The sequence below is a fragment of the Dendropsophus ebraccatus genome, chromosome 9 (genome assembly GCF_027789765.1).
Source record: "Dendropsophus ebraccatus isolate aDenEbr1 chromosome 9, aDenEbr1.pat, whole genome shotgun sequence".
NCBI lineage: Eukaryota > Metazoa > Chordata > Amphibia > Anura > Hylidae > Dendropsophus > Dendropsophus ebraccatus.
The window spans coordinates 90,880,198-90,898,242 of record NC_091462.1 but is presented as its reverse complement, the minus strand read 5'-3'; the positions used below and the strand labels follow the sequence as shown (position 1 = coordinate 90,898,242).

Here is an 18,045-nt window from a genome sequence, read left to right as displayed (position 1 = left end):
TTTTTTTTCCTGTGTTTTGAAAATGCACTTGATCATGTGATAATGATTAACCAATGATAGAGAAACACTGCTGTATATAAGGTTGAAGTGAACATATGTATTTGCCTGCTTGAGAAAGCTCTGATTGTATGAGCGAAACGTTGCACCTTTGGAAGCAATAAATCCATTTGTTTGATGACATCCGGAGTGCTGCGGTAATATACCTTTTATAGATAGATATGAGATAGATAGATAGATAGATAGATAGATAGATAGATAGATAGATAGATAGGAGATGATAGATAGGAGATAGATAGATAGGAGATAGATAGATAGATAGATAGGAGATAGATAGATAGATAGATAGGCGATGATAGATAGTCCCAGAAAGAGTGTAGCCTGCCAGGTGACTCATCCATGTAACTGCCTCCCTTTAATCAGTCACTACTCCTTTAAGAGAACCGGGATTTTTTTACAATAATATTTAGGCCGGCCGCACTTAGTTGTCAGCGCGCCATAATTAAATGACTGTCCGCTTTGTAATGTAAATGAGAGAGCCGTCTAGACAAAGTGATCTCTCCCCAAGTGTCTACATGCCTTCCACTGCTTGCTGCACGCCGCTCGCACAACACACATTGTGCCAAACATGAATCTACACAACTTATGTGACCTTCTGAAATGCTCTGATACTATACAAAAGCATCCCAGCGCATGCAGCCCAGCTCCCGATGGCTCCGGCTGATGGTTGGCACAGATCCTGGAAAATTAACACATTGCCTTATCATCTCCCATTCACCTATTATAGGTTCTTACAGGTTCGGTAAAGCTGTTTACATGATACATCCAATAAAGCCGGCAAAGAGGAGAACGAGTCCCCTCGCATTGTTACAATTTTGGCTACAGAGTCGGAAGGCTATTAAGACTAATTCATCCTTGAGATCAAAGCCCACACACAGGCAGCTCTGCGGCCTGCAGCTATTTTCCTTTTACTCCGCTTCTTGACAGCAGTCCTTCATATCTACAGCTCTGTTCTCCTTTGAAAAATATTGCTTCCTTCTTATTAAAAGAAATGGAATTGCTATCTATTACAGGCCAGGAAACATCAGAGCTTTTGACTGCTCGCGACTGACGTGGTACCTGCGAAGGATGCTCTGATATCAGAGAACGGCTCGGCCCCCCTCCGTCTCTTTAATAAAGTCTATTAAAATAATGTCTTTCATATACGTATTGCAGGGATCACATTTGTTTGCTTATATAGGGGGAAAAAATATTTATCCTCAGCACCAACATCTTATGTGTCTACATCAGGACCACCCAGAGAGAGACATTCAAAGTCATAGAGTTCAAAGGTTCACAATAGACCCGACCAATTTAATCAAGATTTTCCCTGCCTCTCTTATAACCAGATTGGATGCAAAACAAAATATCCCAACAGACTAGCTGTCTGGGAGTCTAGGAATTTCTAGAGAACAACCTCATACTCAAGTCAGAGGGAGGGGAGTAGATTGGGAGACCAGAGCTCAGTAGAGCATCTCATCCCCCCCCCTCCCCTACAGGAGCTGAAACAAACAGGACCCAGCACAAATACAGAAGCCACAGTAGATCCATATTCAGGGACCTGCACTATGTTCGACCATACTCAGTACCCATATAATTGCTTTAACTATGATGGAGATGAGTATCCAACCTGCAGCTCGGACGAGGAGAAGAAGTGTACCAGACCGGCCTATAGGTAAGAGTTAGATTGTCAATAATAATTTTTTTATTATATCCATTTTTTTTTTTGCACAATATTGTTCTTCCAAAACTAAATGATAATTGATTTTGACCTATAGGAAATGTTATGGAATATTTATATTATTACTATTATTATTTATTAATTGATGCATAGTAACAGAATATGAATATGAGCAGCAGCAAAGATGATGATGATAATTATTATTACTGAAAAATGGTAATAATTTATACTGGAATGTAGAATGCCTGATATATATATATATATATATATATATATATATATATATATATATATATATATATAATATCTGACTATGTTTATGTTAAATTTACCAGGGAAAATTTTAAAACAATATTTTGATATATTGATAAGAATGATGAGAACTAATGATAAAAAGTTAGTTATTGTATAGAACAGCTGAAGTAACTTTATTTGGTAAAATGATTATATAATAATATTAAATATTATATGTATAATTATTATTGCTATACATTATTAGGATTAAAATAAAATCATCTATCAAACATTATATAATAATAATAATAATAATAATTATTATTATTATTATTATTATTATTATTATTATTATTATTATTATTATTATTATTATTATTATTATATTGTGTTAATTATTTTAATTTGAATAATAATAATAATAATAATAATAATAATAATAATAATAATAATAATAATAATATGAACTCCTAATAAAAAGGAAATTAAATAAAAAAAGTAAAAATACTTAACGTTGCCTATAGAACATCTCAAACAACTTTTATTCTCACAGTAAAAAAAAAATATATATATAATATATAAAGTTCACACGCGGAAAATTAGTTTCAGTTCAATTTGACTGAACAAGAGGATTTCAGGTGAATTGGGCAGTTGCAGAAAATTCTGCAACAAATCTTCCTCATGTGCATTCACCTTAACGTAAATAACAATAATAACAATATAATGAAATATCCATGCATGTTAAATGTAATAATATACGGTATTGATATTACGCTTCTCCATCAATCACCTAGTCTTACCCCATCCATAGGAGTAATCAATAATGTATATGTACATACTGTATAACATTTTGAAGTCTTTTGTATTGTTACTATCCCAGTCACACAGGGGTAATAGTTTTTGATGACTTTTTGACTGGGAAATAACTTTATTCCTACTTCCTATCCTGCTGTCTTACTGTATAATGACATGTTAGATGCTGTAGGGCTGAACTTGTCAAATAACTATTTCCTTATAAGTTTCCTCATACATAAGCCAAAGGACTAAGTCCTCTTTGTATTCTTATAGTTAGTAATTGTCACTATCTTTTTTGACAACACATAAAATCCTAAACTGTGAATGTTTTGTCTGGTAGTTGTAGTTCTACAGCAGCTCAGATCACAGGTAATATTAGGTGGATGCATAACTATACGCAACTATATTAGTGACTTGCTATCCTGACATTTGTGTTATAGCTACATTGCGCTGATCGCCATGGCCATCCAACAAAGTCCGGACAGTAAAGTTACACTGTCTGGTATATACGACTTTATCATGAAGAAATTCCCATACTACAGATCGAACCAAAGAGCCTGGCAGAACTCAATAAGGCACAACCTGTCTCTCAACAGCTGTTTTGTGAAGGTAAGAACAAGTCCAAGCTGTCAGATGCAGCAGAGCTCAGCTTCACAACTTCATCTCTGACTTAGTTTTCTATAGTCCTGTAAGTAAACGCACTGCACACATTAACTCCCTGTCCAATACAGTAGCTGCCTTGTTCTTTCTAAAGCACTATGACCCAGCTGCTGCAGAACATCATAATCCACACCTCAGGTGCTGTCTTTATGTCATGTCAGTCAATAGCAGACAAAAAGAGGTTCTGCAGTAGCTGTAGTGTGTAATTTAAGGAAAATGGTGCAATAAATTATAAAAAGAATATTAGAGACACCTGTGACCCGTATATAGAGATTTATCTGACAGAGTTTTGAAGCCAAAGCCATTAATGGATTTGACAGAAAGAAGAAATCTCAGTCTTTCCTTTATCACCTGTTCTCTGTTTATAGTCTGTTTCTGGCTTTGGCTGCAAAAATCTGTCAGATAAATCTCTCTGTGTAAACACACCATTAGCCTTAGGCCTTGTGCTTTTCTATGGTCATACGTTCAGGGTCTGCTAGGATCACTGCGGTGGTCTCTGAGTGGTCAGCATTCTCTGGTAATGTGCCAATCCTATATACACCATGTCTATATGTCACCAGGTTGGGCAGATGGGACTGGATATTTGACTGTTTAAGACAGTTTTGTGGCTACTTAAAGAGGTTGTCCAGGAAAAATTAACTTTTCCCCTATCCACAGCTTAGGGGAAAAGTAAGCGATCGCGGGGGAGGGGGGGGGGGGGTGGGTTACATTTAGTCTGACCTCCATACCAATGCACTCAGCTTTTTCCAGTATCTCCATAGGAATAAATAGAGCTGTGGGTCACGGTTGTGGATAGGGAAAAGTTATTTATCACAGTCAACCTTTTTAATGCTTTCTAAAAAAAAAAAAGCACCGTCTAAGAACGTAGACCCCATCTTCAGCTTAACTTCAGGATATCTATTTGAAATCTGCAAATTTTGCCACACATTCACACCACTTCTTTTAACGACTGTGGATTTAGTGATCCCCCCCCCCATTGAAGTCAATAGGAAAAATCTACACTAAATTCACAATTTTTAGGTAAAAAAAACTTAGCATTTTTTAAAATCTTTCAGATATTAATAATGATCATGATCAATAATAACGGTTGTCATTGTAAATTTGTCCCATTACTAAGCTACCCTGGTCTTCAAAGTGTTAATGCATACCTATACTTTTATACTAATCCCAATTCCTAGATTTAAGACAGAAGGTATGTTGCCTTAAATATAGGCTCATATATCTTTATGATATTGAGGGCTGTGTCTAAAAAAAGTTCTGAAAATAATTTATCTATAATCTAAACGTAGCGTTATATTCTTGATTGTGGAATGTCATATTGTCAATTTTTCAAAATAATTATGAAAATGTTGAGAACGGGATAGGAAATATCAAGAGTCAAATGGATGAATGAACAAAAACAGATTACATGCATGGTTGTCACTCACAATTTTATTATGACAAATTATTTATCAGTTTTTTGAGCCAAGACCAAACCCCAGGATTTGAAAGTTGACGCTAGATTCAAATGACTCGATATACAGAGTAGTTGTCGTGTCATCAGTATGGTTGCTTGATATACAGAATCCTTACAACAACTTCTATCTACCTACAGGTCCCAAGAACAGAGGGAAATGATAAAGGGAAGGGAAACTATTGGTCTTTTGCTTCGGGGTGCGAGTCGATGCTTGACCTTTTTGAGAACGGGAACTATAAAAGAAGACGGAGAAGACGAAATATGAAAAAATCCCAAAAAGATAGAAAACAAAGTCTGGCTAAAAACCATCATCCTGGAGAACTTACCTTGATGGGATCTTCACAACAAATGGCGACTGGCCAAGAAAACAGAACTGAACCAAGAACCAGACCAGTGGCTTCAGACGTGATGTTCTCCAGCAACATCTCAAGCCGACAGAGTCAATCAAGTTCAGGCCTTGGAAAAACGGAAGAGATCAAATTTAGTATTGATTATATTTTATCATCTCCGGACCCTTTACCCATTCTGAGACCCCAACATAATATTCTTGACAATAAATTCCATATTTTGGACTCACATTCGGGGAACCTTCACTTTTGGAGTCTATAACATTTGACACATCTTCCTCTTCGGGCTTTATATTCAGAGATTCCATGTAATATCTGGAATTGAACACTTCGATAACTCCATCCGGTTTATGGAGTGATTTACATAGAATTTGCATTGAGGTATATAATAATATGAACAAGTTAAAAAGGGCTAAGGTTTATTAAGTTGTAAAATCAAATAAATAGAAAAAGGTTGACTGCTGAGTCCTGTGAGATAACATAGGTTGCTGGATGTATCCTTTCCGAAAATCGAAAACCAATAACTATCCTGTTATTTCTGTTAAGGCCAAAAATATAAATGTGGGGTCATGAACCCTATAGATTGGCTAAGCATTAGAGAAGAGCGAACCGGGTTCGGGTTCAAATCGATCCGAACCCGAACGTTCGGTATTTGATTAGCTGGGGCTGCTGAACTTGGATAAAGCTCTAAGGTTGTCTGGAAAACATGGATACAGCCAATGACTATATCCATGTTTTCCACATAGCCTTAGGGCTTTATCCAAGTTCAGCAGCCACCGCTAATCAAATGCCGAAAGTTCGGGTTCGGATCGACTCGAGAATGCTCGAGGTTTGCTCATCTCTACTAAGCATCCATTGTGGGAGAACCGAGCTCCTTTTTAGATGAATTTTGCTCTTTGCTGCTTCATCAGTTGCTTTAGCCATAATGACGTGAAGGCCATGTTCACACAGGGCAGTTTTTCGTTAGGCAAACCTTAGAGAGGATCTTAAAGAAAAGTATGAAGGAAGGACAGACTAGACCTTATGTGTGTGGCTGTATTACCCCGTTTTATATGGAATTGTAATTGGTGCACATAGGGTTTACCAGTACCTCCACTTATCTCCCACTTCTTTTGGGACCATGCCATAGGTTTATTTCTGCCAGTGTATGCATGCATCTAACAAAAAATCAAATATCTTGCACAATCCATTGCATGTGGTCTTATCGCTTCTGTGGGAGAACATCCTTGTAATACAAGGCTGTACTGAGACATACAGATTGCCTCCATATACAGTAGCTTCAAGATTTTTTTTGTATCCAATGGCTCTGCAACGCCAACAGGACAAACACATTTCCCTTTGACTCTGCTTGATCCACTATGGACTACTCTGCTCTCCATATAACAAGCATAGGAAGGCTTAAGCAGCTCTACAATGTAAAAGAGAAACAGATCGCTGATCTCAGGGAGAACAGCCAAACGATTACACTACCAGCTGTTAGTAAGAGAAGAGCCTGTGGAGCCTCATTTAAGAGTCTCGAAACACAGGACTAGCCAGATATGCCTCCGGGAAGGACCCAGCCAAGGGGTGGCTCCTGTAGGGAAACCACCAAAACCACCATATTAAGTGGCCCTATAAGTCAATGTAATGACAAGGGAAAAACCAAGGCCAGGTATCCATCCACAGACAGCTGTTTCGGGGTGTTGCCCCTCATCAGTGTGGAGCAGGATTATGGCTAGGTGGGAGCAATGCCTAGTATAGCCATAAGAGAAACAGATCACTGATCTCAGAGAGACCAGCCAAATGATAACTCCCGTTGGCTGCTGGATAAAGCAGTGGTTTTGGTGGTTTGCCTAGAGGAAACCACCATCTATTGATGAACAGGATGAGCTATGTATTTACCATGTGGACAGTAATTTCTTCCTTTGTGCAAGATGGGTCTTAAAGGAATTTTTCAGCGTTGGCCATGGCCCCTTTCTTTAGGGACAGCACCACTCTTGTCTTCAGTTCTGGTGTGGTTTACAATTAAAGCGACTCTGTACCCACATTCTGCTCCCCCACCCACCCACCCCAACCACTTGTACTGTTGGATAGCTGTTTTTAATCCAAGATCTGTCATGGGCTCGGTTTGGCAGGTGATGCAGTTATTGTCCTAAAAAACAACTTTTAAACTTGCAGCCCTATGTCAAATAGGCTTGGCCTAGAGTGTTTGTGGCCTGGACTGCCCCTCCTCCCTGCCCTCCTCCTGCCCTAGGCCTGCACCACCCCACCTCTCTGCCCTCTTCAACATTAGAAATGATCCCAGGCTTTTTTTTTTTCTTTCAAATCAACCAGTGCCATAAAGTGCCAGAGATTTGTAATTCACTTCTATTAAAAAATCTTAAGTCTTCCAGTACTTATCAGCTGCTGTGTGTCCTGCAGGAAGTGGTCTTTTCTTTCCTGTCTGACACAGTGCTCTCTGCTGCCACCTCTGTCCATGTCAGGAACTGTCCAGAGCAGTAGCAAATCCCCATAGAAAACCTCTCCTGCTTTCCAGACTGGAAATAATACAACTTCCTGCTGGGCATGCAGCAGCTGATAAGTACTGAAAGCGATGAGATTTTTTTATAGAAGTAAATTACAAATCTCTGGCACTTTATGGCAGCAGTTGATTTAAAAGAAAAAGACACCTGTGCAGTGTTCAGACAAGTGATGAGGTGGGCGGGGAGGAGGGACAGAGAGGTTGTGCCAGCCTAATGCATAGTCACTCTAGGCCACACCAATTTGACACAGGGCTGCAAGTTTAAAAGTTGTTTTTAGGACAATAACTGCATCACCTGCCGAACGGACCCCGGGACAGATCTAAAATTAAAAGCAGCTATCTGATGGTGCAAGGGGTTTGAGGGGGCAGATTGTGGGTACAGAGTCACTTTAGGCTCCATTCACTTCAATGAAACTGAACTGCAAAACCTGAAATCAGGACAGGAGAGGTACACAGCGCCTTTTTCAGTGAGAGGGATATTGGTGGTCACCTGCAACCACTAATAAATACTTAGCTTTCAGTACACTCCATTACAACTTCATCCTCACTCTTCCTTATGGTGCGTTTACACAGAGAGATTTATCTGACAGATTTTGGAAGCCAAAGCCAGGAATGGATTCAGAAAGAGGAGATATCTCAATCTTTCCTTCATGACCTGTTCCCTGTTCATAGTCCATTCCTGGCTTTGGCTTCAAAAAGCTGTCAGATAAATCTCTCTGTGTAACCGCACCACTATTTATTCCTATCTAATTAATTACCAGCCTAGTTCCCATAAAGCTGTAAAATATAAGTTATTAAATATGTTATATAGACAGACATCTATTTTTCTAGGTTATTTTAAATAGAGAATGTGTTAATATAATGTAGGCAGCATGTGAGGCCGGACATCACCGTCTGATGTGTGCAGTTCAAGATGTATGTCTTACTATGTATATACCTTACTGTGTTGTGTCGCTGCATTAGCTTTATTTTAAAGATTGTCTCAATCCCCTCCCCCCACCAGAAAAAAAATCACTAATAAAAAAGCTTTATGTGAAATCACTGTACAACTCAATTCTTACTATATAAAAGAAAAAAAACATTAAGGGCAACATCAAACATTAAAGGGAAACTCCAGCGAATTTTTTTTTTCTTTCAAATCAGCTGGTGCCAGAAAGTGACAGAGATTAGTAATTTACTTCTATTAAAAATTTCCAGGTCTTCCAGTACTTATCAGCTGTTGTACGCCCTACATATCTATGTAAAGGACACACAGTAGCTGATAAGTACTGGAAGACCTAAGATTTTTTAATAGAAGTAAAGGTTGTTCACCAAAAATTATTTTACTTTCAAATCAGTTTGTGTTAGAAAGTGCCAGGGATTTGTAATTTATCTAAAAAAAAAAATCTGCAGTCTTCCAGTATTTATCAGCTGCTGTATGTCATGCAGAAAGTGGTGTATTCTTTCCAGTCTGACACAGTGTTCTCTGCTGCCACCTCTGTCCATGTCAGGAACTGTCCAGAGCAGTAGTAAATCCCCATAGAAAACCTCTCCTGCTCTACAGGTTGGGAAGAATATAGCACTTCCTGCAGGACATACAGCAGCTGATACTGGAAGATTTGAGATTTTTATTAATAAAAGCAAATTACAAATATTTGGCACTTTCTGGCACCTGTTGATTCGAAAGAAAAAAAAATTGGGGTGAGCAATCCCTTTAAGGTTTATTCATTGTATAATGTAAAGTTATACAATTTTTTCCAAAAAGCTTTCAATTTCTTTGATTTTCCAAGATCTGTACCTTAAATTGGAATTTTCTTTGTGCACTTCCAGGGGATAGAAATCTGTCCTGGTCATGTGATCATGTAGTCACAGAGCGGTGCTGTATAATTATACTCAACCAGTCACATGACCAGGACAAAGTTTCATCCACTGGAAGTGAACAACCAAAGTTCCTACTGAATCAAGCAGAGCTCTTGAACAAGGGATGTATACAGAATGTTTATTGGAAGTTTAAATAACCAAAGCTATTCTGAAGCTGCTATATCCCTTTAAGAGTTTGACACTAGGAGTTGACTGAGTGCAGGCTCGGACTGGCCCACAAGGGATCAGGGGAATCCCCCGGTGGGCCCTACCCCTTGGTGGGCCCCTGAGCAGGAGGTCTGCATCCCTGTTTAGCAGCTTCAGGATGACATATAATCCTCCAGTTAGTTTCATGGGACTTCACCTTTCAAGAAACTCAAGTGGACGGCTGTGCTGTTTGCATAGAGCAGGGATGGGGAACCTCCGACCCTTCAGCAGTTGCAAAACTACAACTCCCATCATGCCTGGACAGCTCCTATACACTAGAACAGGGATGGGGAACCTTTGGCCTTCCAGCTGTTGCAAAACTGCAACTCCCATCATGATGGGAATGGTAGTTTTGCAACAGCTGAAAGGCCGAAGGTTCCCCATCCCTGGCATAGAGTGTCTAACCAGTAACTAACAGTGAGCGAGCATTGCCGGTCACGTACACAGCACTGTGCAAAGTTGCTATAATAATGTGAAAGGTTTGGCGCTGGGTATATCTGGTGTATGTAGGGTGGGCCCCTAGAATAAAATATTCCCTGGTGGGCCCAAGGTACCCCAGTCCGACACTGACAGAGGGTCTTATTTTTACTGGTGATCTTAGCTGTATTGTATGTTATTGTGTAGACCTCCGTATAAATACTCCAGGATCTGAATGTCCGTCACATTTTCTATGTTTGAGTCATGAAGGCGTTATTTATTTATTTGTTTGCCATTTAGTTTGTTCTGCTAAAATATAACTAAAATTGCATTTGCGAGTAGAAGCCCTTTGAGTTTTCCCTCTTCTGCCAAACATGCGTTGTAAGTAAAGGACAAGTGTGTTCAACTTCAGGCTGTAAGCTGAGCCCTGCCTGTGTCCGTAAGCAGGAGGCAGGAATCAGCAGAATAGAGGCATTGTAGTCCTGAGGACCCCACAGCAGACCCCAGGCCACACCTCTATGACACCTTGATGGTATTTCTCTCCAGTATAAAGCAGGGCTAGATATATTTCCTGGTGACAGATTCCCTTTATGGTGCGTTCATAAATAGAGCGTTAACAGCAAGTTTTGCAGCATTCGACCTTGGTTAACTATTTAAAGCCACTCTTTACCCACAATCTGCCCCTCCCCCAAACCACTTGTATTGTTGGATTACTGTTTTCAACCCCTTTCTGCAGAAGGACGTACCGGCATGTCCCACTGCAGGTGGGCAGGTTCAGAGAGGGGCCGCATCGCAACCCCGCTCTGAACCGCCGTGATCTTGGCTACTTCCTGCTCATCGCTCCACTTGCTAACTAGGACAGTTAACTGAAGCTGTCAAACATGACAATAGCCCCTCTCCCTGGTGTAAAGTGGCTGGATCCCCCCCTGCAGTCCGATACTGGAGGGGGGATCCGTTGTGCTGGCCGGGCCGGGACTCAGCGCCGGAATGGCGATGATCCCGGCAGTAGTGGATTATAATAGGTCAGTTTCGGGTAGCCCGGGGCCTTGAGCTTCTGGGGGGCCCATGGCCACCCAAAAAGACTCATACTTTCAGTGGAATACTGTCTCCTGGCTACAGTTCTGCCATGATTTGCAAAAAAAAAATTTTTTACCACAATTTTGCACAAATCAGGGCATCATGATATGATCTATCCTGTACTATGAACACCACGCTAGTGCTGCCATAGTTACAGCGAGATAGGGCCCGTGCTGCCATAGTTACAGCGAGATAGGGCCCAGGCTTGGTGAACAGCCTATGGTAAAGTTAATCCGCCCCTCGATCCCATCTCAGTATTCTATGGATCTGTTCTGCAGCAGACCAGAGTAATGATCTAATGGATCAGTGATCTATTATATACCCAGCATTGATCTCAATTGGAGATGAGTGCTGTGTATATAGAAGTCCCCCAGGGGGCTTCTAATTAATGTGTGTATGAAAAAAAAAGTTTTTTTTATTAACTAAAAAAATCTCCTCCCCTAATAAAAGTTTGAATCACTCCCCTTTACCCATTTTATAAATATAAATAAAAAAATAAACATATTTGGTATCGCTGCATGCGTATTTAGCCAAACTATTTAATTATCACATACCTGATCTCGCATGGTAAATGGTGTAAGTATAATAAAAATTCCAAAGTGCAAAATTGCTCATTTTTGGTTGCATCAAATCCAGAAAAATTGTGTTATACGCAAGTAAAAAACAGATAGAAAGTACTGATCATGGCGCAAAAAATGACTTTTCACACAGCCCCATAGACCAAAGGATAAACATGTTATAATGATGGAAATTAGTTAATTAATTTTAAAAAGGTTTTAATTTTTTAAAAGCCATCAAATAAAATAAAAGTTATGCTAGTTGCCTATAATTTTAACCGTACCAACTTGATGAACATAGATATCAAGTCAGTTCTACCATACCCCCAAATAAAAAATATTGTGTTTTATTGTGTGGCGGAAAAAATAAGGGCTAATGTGGGTCTTTAGGTGAAAAAATGCAACCGCTATGGCCTTTTAAACACGAAGAGAAAAAAAAACGAAAATGAGCCTGGAATGTTAATCCAAGATCTGTCCTAGGGTCTGTTCGGCAGGTGAGGCAGCTTTTGTCCTAATAAACTACTTTTAAACTTGTAGCCCTGTGTCAAATTGGCGTGGCCTAGAGTGTCTGTGCCCTAGGTCTGCACCACCTCTCCGTCCTTCTTCCCTGCCCTCTTCATCATTAGGAACACCCAGGGCAGAATTTCTCCTAACCACTTGTCTGAATACTACAGATCCACCACCATGTGCTGTGTTCAGACAAGTGGTGAATACGAGAAATCCTGCCTGGGGCCTTCTTAATGATGAAGTGGGACGGAGAGGCTGTGCAATCCTAGGGCACAGAAACCCCAGACCATGTCAATTTGACACAGCGCTGCAAGTTTAAAAGTTTAAAGTTTTTTAGGACACCTGCATCACCTGCCCAACGGACCCCAGGACAGATCTTGGAATAAAAGCAGCTATTCAACAGTGCAAGTGTTTTTTTGTTTTTTTTTTGGGGGGGGGGGGGGGGGGGGCAATTGTGGATACAAAGTCGCTTTAACTTCTTTTGGCTTAAAAAATAAAGAAAACATCCATTTCTTACCTGCCCGTGATCCCCCCCCGCGCACTCCTGCTTTTGTCTCCAGGTCCCTGCATACTGACAGCCGGCTTAGCCAATCACTGAGCTGTCAGGCTGCAGCCAGTAATCGATTGGCTGAGCGGGCTGTCAGTTTGCTGGGACCTGGAAACTAAAGTAGGAGTGCGCCAAGGGGATCATGGAAGGTAAGCATTGGCTTTTATTTTTTTTCACCTCCACGGCAGTTAGAATTTTGGCATGGAACGCTCAGGAATAAAGTCACAGATGTTTTTCAGGAAAATTATCTGTCTCAAACAAAACCATGGCCTACGTAGTCCTAGTCATATGTAAAGAGAACCTGCCACCACATTTAAGCTTTCAAACCACATATCTTCAGGGCAGTACACAGCTACTTTTCAAGCCCCATCATCCCTGGTTTCAATCCAGGCTGGTGGAAGCCACTTGGGACCACCAAGATGACCTAAGGTTTAGGTTTATATAATGTGGCGCCACCTGGTGTTTCAAGTGAAGAGCAATGAGTATTTCCCCTTATTAGATCAGTGTTGGCGGACACACATGCTTAGGTCAGGAGACCTTAACTTATAGTCCTCTATTGAAATGTAAGTTAGGTAGAAAGAAAAAAGAGGTTGGGGGATCTATGTATTGTGTGCATGTTAGCTTATGTATTATGGCTGTCTAAGTTGTCCTAAAGCTGCAATAGACTTTATTACTTCATTACAGGCTCTCTTATTGTTAGCCATTCACCCAAATAGAGTTGTCAAGCTTCGAGTTGTCAAGACGTGAAAGAGTAGGTGGAAAGCCAGGTGGAAAGCCTTCTTCTGATGCCTGTAAGCCACAAACATGCTGTATATATTACATTATTGTAATGTAGTAATAAAAAATGTGCACATATAACTGCTGGCATTTCATTTATGATGGGCTATCAATCATACAAAGTGATGGCACAGATTGCGCTTTTTCCTCCTGCCAACCACGCGGTAGTCTTGTACGGGACTCAAGTGAATGGCATTTAATATCGAGCGACATAACACAGGTGCAGGCGTCGTGACCTTATTCAAATGTCGGAGTCAGGAAACACCGTTCCCAGTACAATTAGAATTTAATTTCTTATGCCTTTTTTTGCAAATCTCCTGATCGATCACTGATATTAACATTAATATCGTATCACCCCCTGAGCAAACGTCAGCTTCTAGATGGATACGGATCATCAGCTTTCTATTAGAAAAGTTACAGGCTGAGCCGTATGCCGCACAAAAGCAAATTAACATAAATTAACGTGTCACAGAAGGATCTGCCGCGTAGAGGTTATTGCTGTAGGAGAGTATCTGGCTGACCCAGATTCATTCCTTGAAGAAAACCTCCCGGAAGGATCCATCAGAAATAATCTACAAACTATTAGACTTTTTTTTTTAAAGTTTGTTAGATTCTTAATAATTTTTATTATTATTTATTATAGTGTATAAGTACAAGATATAATATAAAGATGGGGAAATACAGTAACAGTTTATAAATATATTAAACATAGATGGTCATTCTGGAGATCACCTGGAATAAGTTTTATTGGATGAAACACCCCTTGAAGAAGGAGATGGAAGATGGGAGGTAACTATGGGGGTGCAGAGTTAACAGTCACACTTGGGCCCTGGTGCCTAGAGGGATGAAAGCTCCCAATGCAATATAATTGACACATGGTAGATAGGTAGCCTATGAACTAGAGTTCAGGAACTTTAAGTTGTCAAGCTTAGAAAAATCCTCTTCAAAGTCCTCAATTCAGGATGTCCAGCTTGTGGTCCGGAGGACTTGCCCTGTCCTGAATTACACAGAATGGACACCTTGTAATGCCGCTTGCCATGGCACTAAATGTAATACTGTCAGATGTCCCTATGACTAAAGCTGATAAATAGGGGTCCCAACAGAGTGACATTTTGACCCAAACAAGTGGGGATTGTCCAAAATGAAGAACCCCTTTAATGCTACTGTGGGGACTTCATTAGTGTCAACGCATTAGTAAAACACTTATAGCATGCCCCATAGTCTAGTACTCCCCCAACCCGATCCAGTACACAAGGGCCAGCATTGTCTTGGCATTGGCTGTTGGGGACCTAAGAGAAAAAAGACAAAGGAAAGAATGGGAAAGAATTTAAACCAGGTCTTTTGGGAGTACTATTGGGCGTGTATTCTGGTAAGATGGCGCCTGCCGGGAGACTACATTTCCCAGCATGTTGCACCTCCTTGTTCCTTCCCCCAGTGATGATGACAGTGGTGGGCCTGGCTTGCTCGTACCAGGCCTGCCTCTGAAATGAAGACCATGTGGGCACCGTCTCCAATGGGAAGAGGAAGAAAAAGGAGCGAGATGGTGTGGATGAGCAGAAGAAGGCATTTCAACACTTTAGGGGGTGAGTCGCCCAGAAAAGCCCCAGAACACCACAGTGTGCTTAGTTAGAGTATATTACATACTTGCAGAGCTAGGGGTTAACTGTTTATTGTTTGAATTATCATTTTGAGAGGAGTACGCCTTTAAGGACTAGAGGAGAAGTTGAGAAACAAGTATAGAAACTTCTGTCTCCATATTATAAGCCGGACTTGATGTTTTACATAAAAGCTGAATTCCACAATACACCTTATAAAAAACACTACCTTGGGCTTCTAAAAATTCATATCCTTCGGCATTGCCTGAAGTGAGAGCTAAAAACTCCAAGTAAACAGCCTATGTACTCTGACGTACAGTATAAATGGGATTTCATTTAATGAGAATCCTCGGCATCTGCTCACTAAAAGCATTGGCCCAACATAATGGTTTTATTTTTCACATGGCTGGTTGGAACACACTTGACATTTAACATTTTTAGGTCTATACAGAATGAAAGTAGTAAACTTCAGCTTGTGAACTTTCATTCGATGCTGCCGCGCAGAAATATACCATTCCCAACACTTCTGTGTAATGGACTAAAATTCACGTAAAATATGCTGAATCCTACAAACAGGATATGCAGGATATGCGATCTGTATGGACTCTTGTGAGTTCAAACCATCAAAATGGTGATCAGAATGTCATCAGCGTGGTAATGCAGTGCACTGGATTATCTTAGGTATAAAACCCATTATTATCCAAACATCTGCTATATAAATCCAGACCTTGTTTTTTGCTATGTTGAACTTGTATTGAGACCACTTTAATTACCCCTGAGGAAGTCCTTAATGGAGGGAATACGCGGGGTTCTGACACATTGGGCACATGTATTTGCGCCAATATTTAGAGAGAGTTTTTGCACACAACATAAAATTTTGTGCAATATTTATAAAGGCTGTTGCGCTATTTTGAGGGCTTTCCGACGGCTGTGCCTTTTTTAATTTCTTACACTCGGAGGGGGCGTGGTTTCATATTAGCTACTTTGTTAGGGTAGAAACACACACACCAGATTCACAGCGGATTTTACTGTCAGGAACTTACCTGACCTGGCTCCTGCGGCGTCTTCTTTTGGCTCGGCTCCAGCGGCCGGCCCTAGTAACTGGGGGCGCCGCGGTCTCACGTGACAGTCAACCGGCCAGCCGGCACAGCTGCTGCGCCTCCTGGGCAGGCTGAGTGACAGATCGCTCTGCCACTCGGCCTACAGCGCTGCAGCTGTATAGTTGCTGGAATCAGGAGACCGGACCAATCAGTGTCTGGTCCGGGCTCCTGATCCAGTATAAAGTAAAGTCAGAGCCAGTGGGTTATCGCTGGCTATTAGGTTCATTTCTGATCCCAGCTCCCCTTGTCCTATTCCTGCAAACCCCATCCTAATTCCTTTCTGCCTGACTTACTGGTGTTCTGACCGTGTGGTTGCCCGTGTGGTTTGACCCGGATTGTTCCACTATTCTATATTGTGTTTGTCTGTCCGTCTTGTTCTGTGTTTCACTTACGCAGCATAGGGAATGCCTTTGTGGTTGTCCGCGACCGTTTAGGGTCGACCGAGGCAAGTAGGTAGGGTCAGTGGGTGGGTTCAGATCCAGGGCCCACTGTCTCTGTCCTGTCTGTGCTTGCCAGTCCTGACCTTTACGCTGTGAATTTGCAGAGTTACATACTCACAGTGGGATGTCTATCCTGCTGCGAGTATGTATTCTGATTGAGAATGAGAGGCAAGGGATCCGCAGCGGATTTCGCTGCAAATTCATAACGTGAAATCCGCTACGGATCCGGTGTGTGTGTTTCTATCCTTAGGTAGATGCGATTTCTTTTCTGTGTGCAAAATTTGCTCACCAGTACATCATCCCTACTTGGGCATAGTTTTTTAGCCTAGCTGTTTTAGCCAAAGAGAACTACACAAAAATTGTACAAGATTTATGAAGGCCAGTGCTCCTACTGGTACATTTGGGCAAGGTCTGGAGATTTTTGTACAGCACGGGCTTTATCTTGGCTCTGACATCATTAAACTGCTTCTTGAATAGCTGGGAAAGATGTTTGCAGGGCAATGTGGGCTCCTCTGAGGTCATGTGATCCTTCTGCCTTTTCCTTTCTGCCATGAGACTGATGGTATATTAGAAGGGTTGGTCAAAACATACCACCAAACCTTAAAGTTTGTGCCAAACTCACATCTTAGCAAAGTTAGGCCTAAACCTGGGCTTGAAAGGTTTGGTTTAATAAGCTCTTGTCATGACTAGTATTGTCTAGAACATTTGGGTCCTAGAGCCTTGCTGAGGGGTCCTTGCACAACCTATCCCCAAAGGCTGTAGTTAGGGATGGTCCGAACCGAGTTCGGTTCGGGTTTGTACGACCCCGAACTCTCGGTAATGATTCCCGCTGTCTGCCCACTCCGTGCAGCGGGCGGATCCAGCGGGAGGACCGCCTGGAAAACTGGAATACAGCCATAGCCATAGGCTGTATCCCAGTTTTCCAGGCGGTCCTCCAGCTGTATCCACCCGCTCCACGGAGCGGGCAGACAGCGGGAATCTGATGCCGAGCGTTCAGGTTTATACGAACCCGAACCTCGGAGGGGTCAGACCATCCCTAGCTGTAGTTCATCTTTCTCCTCTCGTTTTCTAGATGTTTGATGTTTAATAAAGAATATTTCTCTACACGGTTAGTGCTGTGGATACATTGTTTCTGTGTTTTGTACGCTTACTCTGACATAGTAAAAATTATACTAATCTTGATACAGCCACTTGCTTGGTAGGTCAGGTGTCAGGGAGCATGTTTATGCAATTGATGCTGGTCCCAGAGGTGGTATACTCCTATCTATTAAGC

General features: G+C 41.2%; 1 protein-coding gene across 1 annotated transcript; it reads left to right on the top strand.

Annotated features, from left to right (window-relative positions):
* Window positions 1–1,604: 1,604 nt before the first annotated feature.
* FOXL3 (forkhead box L3) lies at window positions 1,605–5,417 on the top strand (the record flags this gene model as incomplete). The annotated part of the gene is made up of 3 exons (XM_069984920.1): window positions 1,605–1,711; window positions 3,187–3,355; window positions 5,001–5,417. Coding segments are annotated over exons 1-3 (693 nt in total), but the record flags the coding sequence as incomplete, so codon positions are not given.
* Window positions 5,418–18,045: the final 12,628 nt, after the last annotated feature.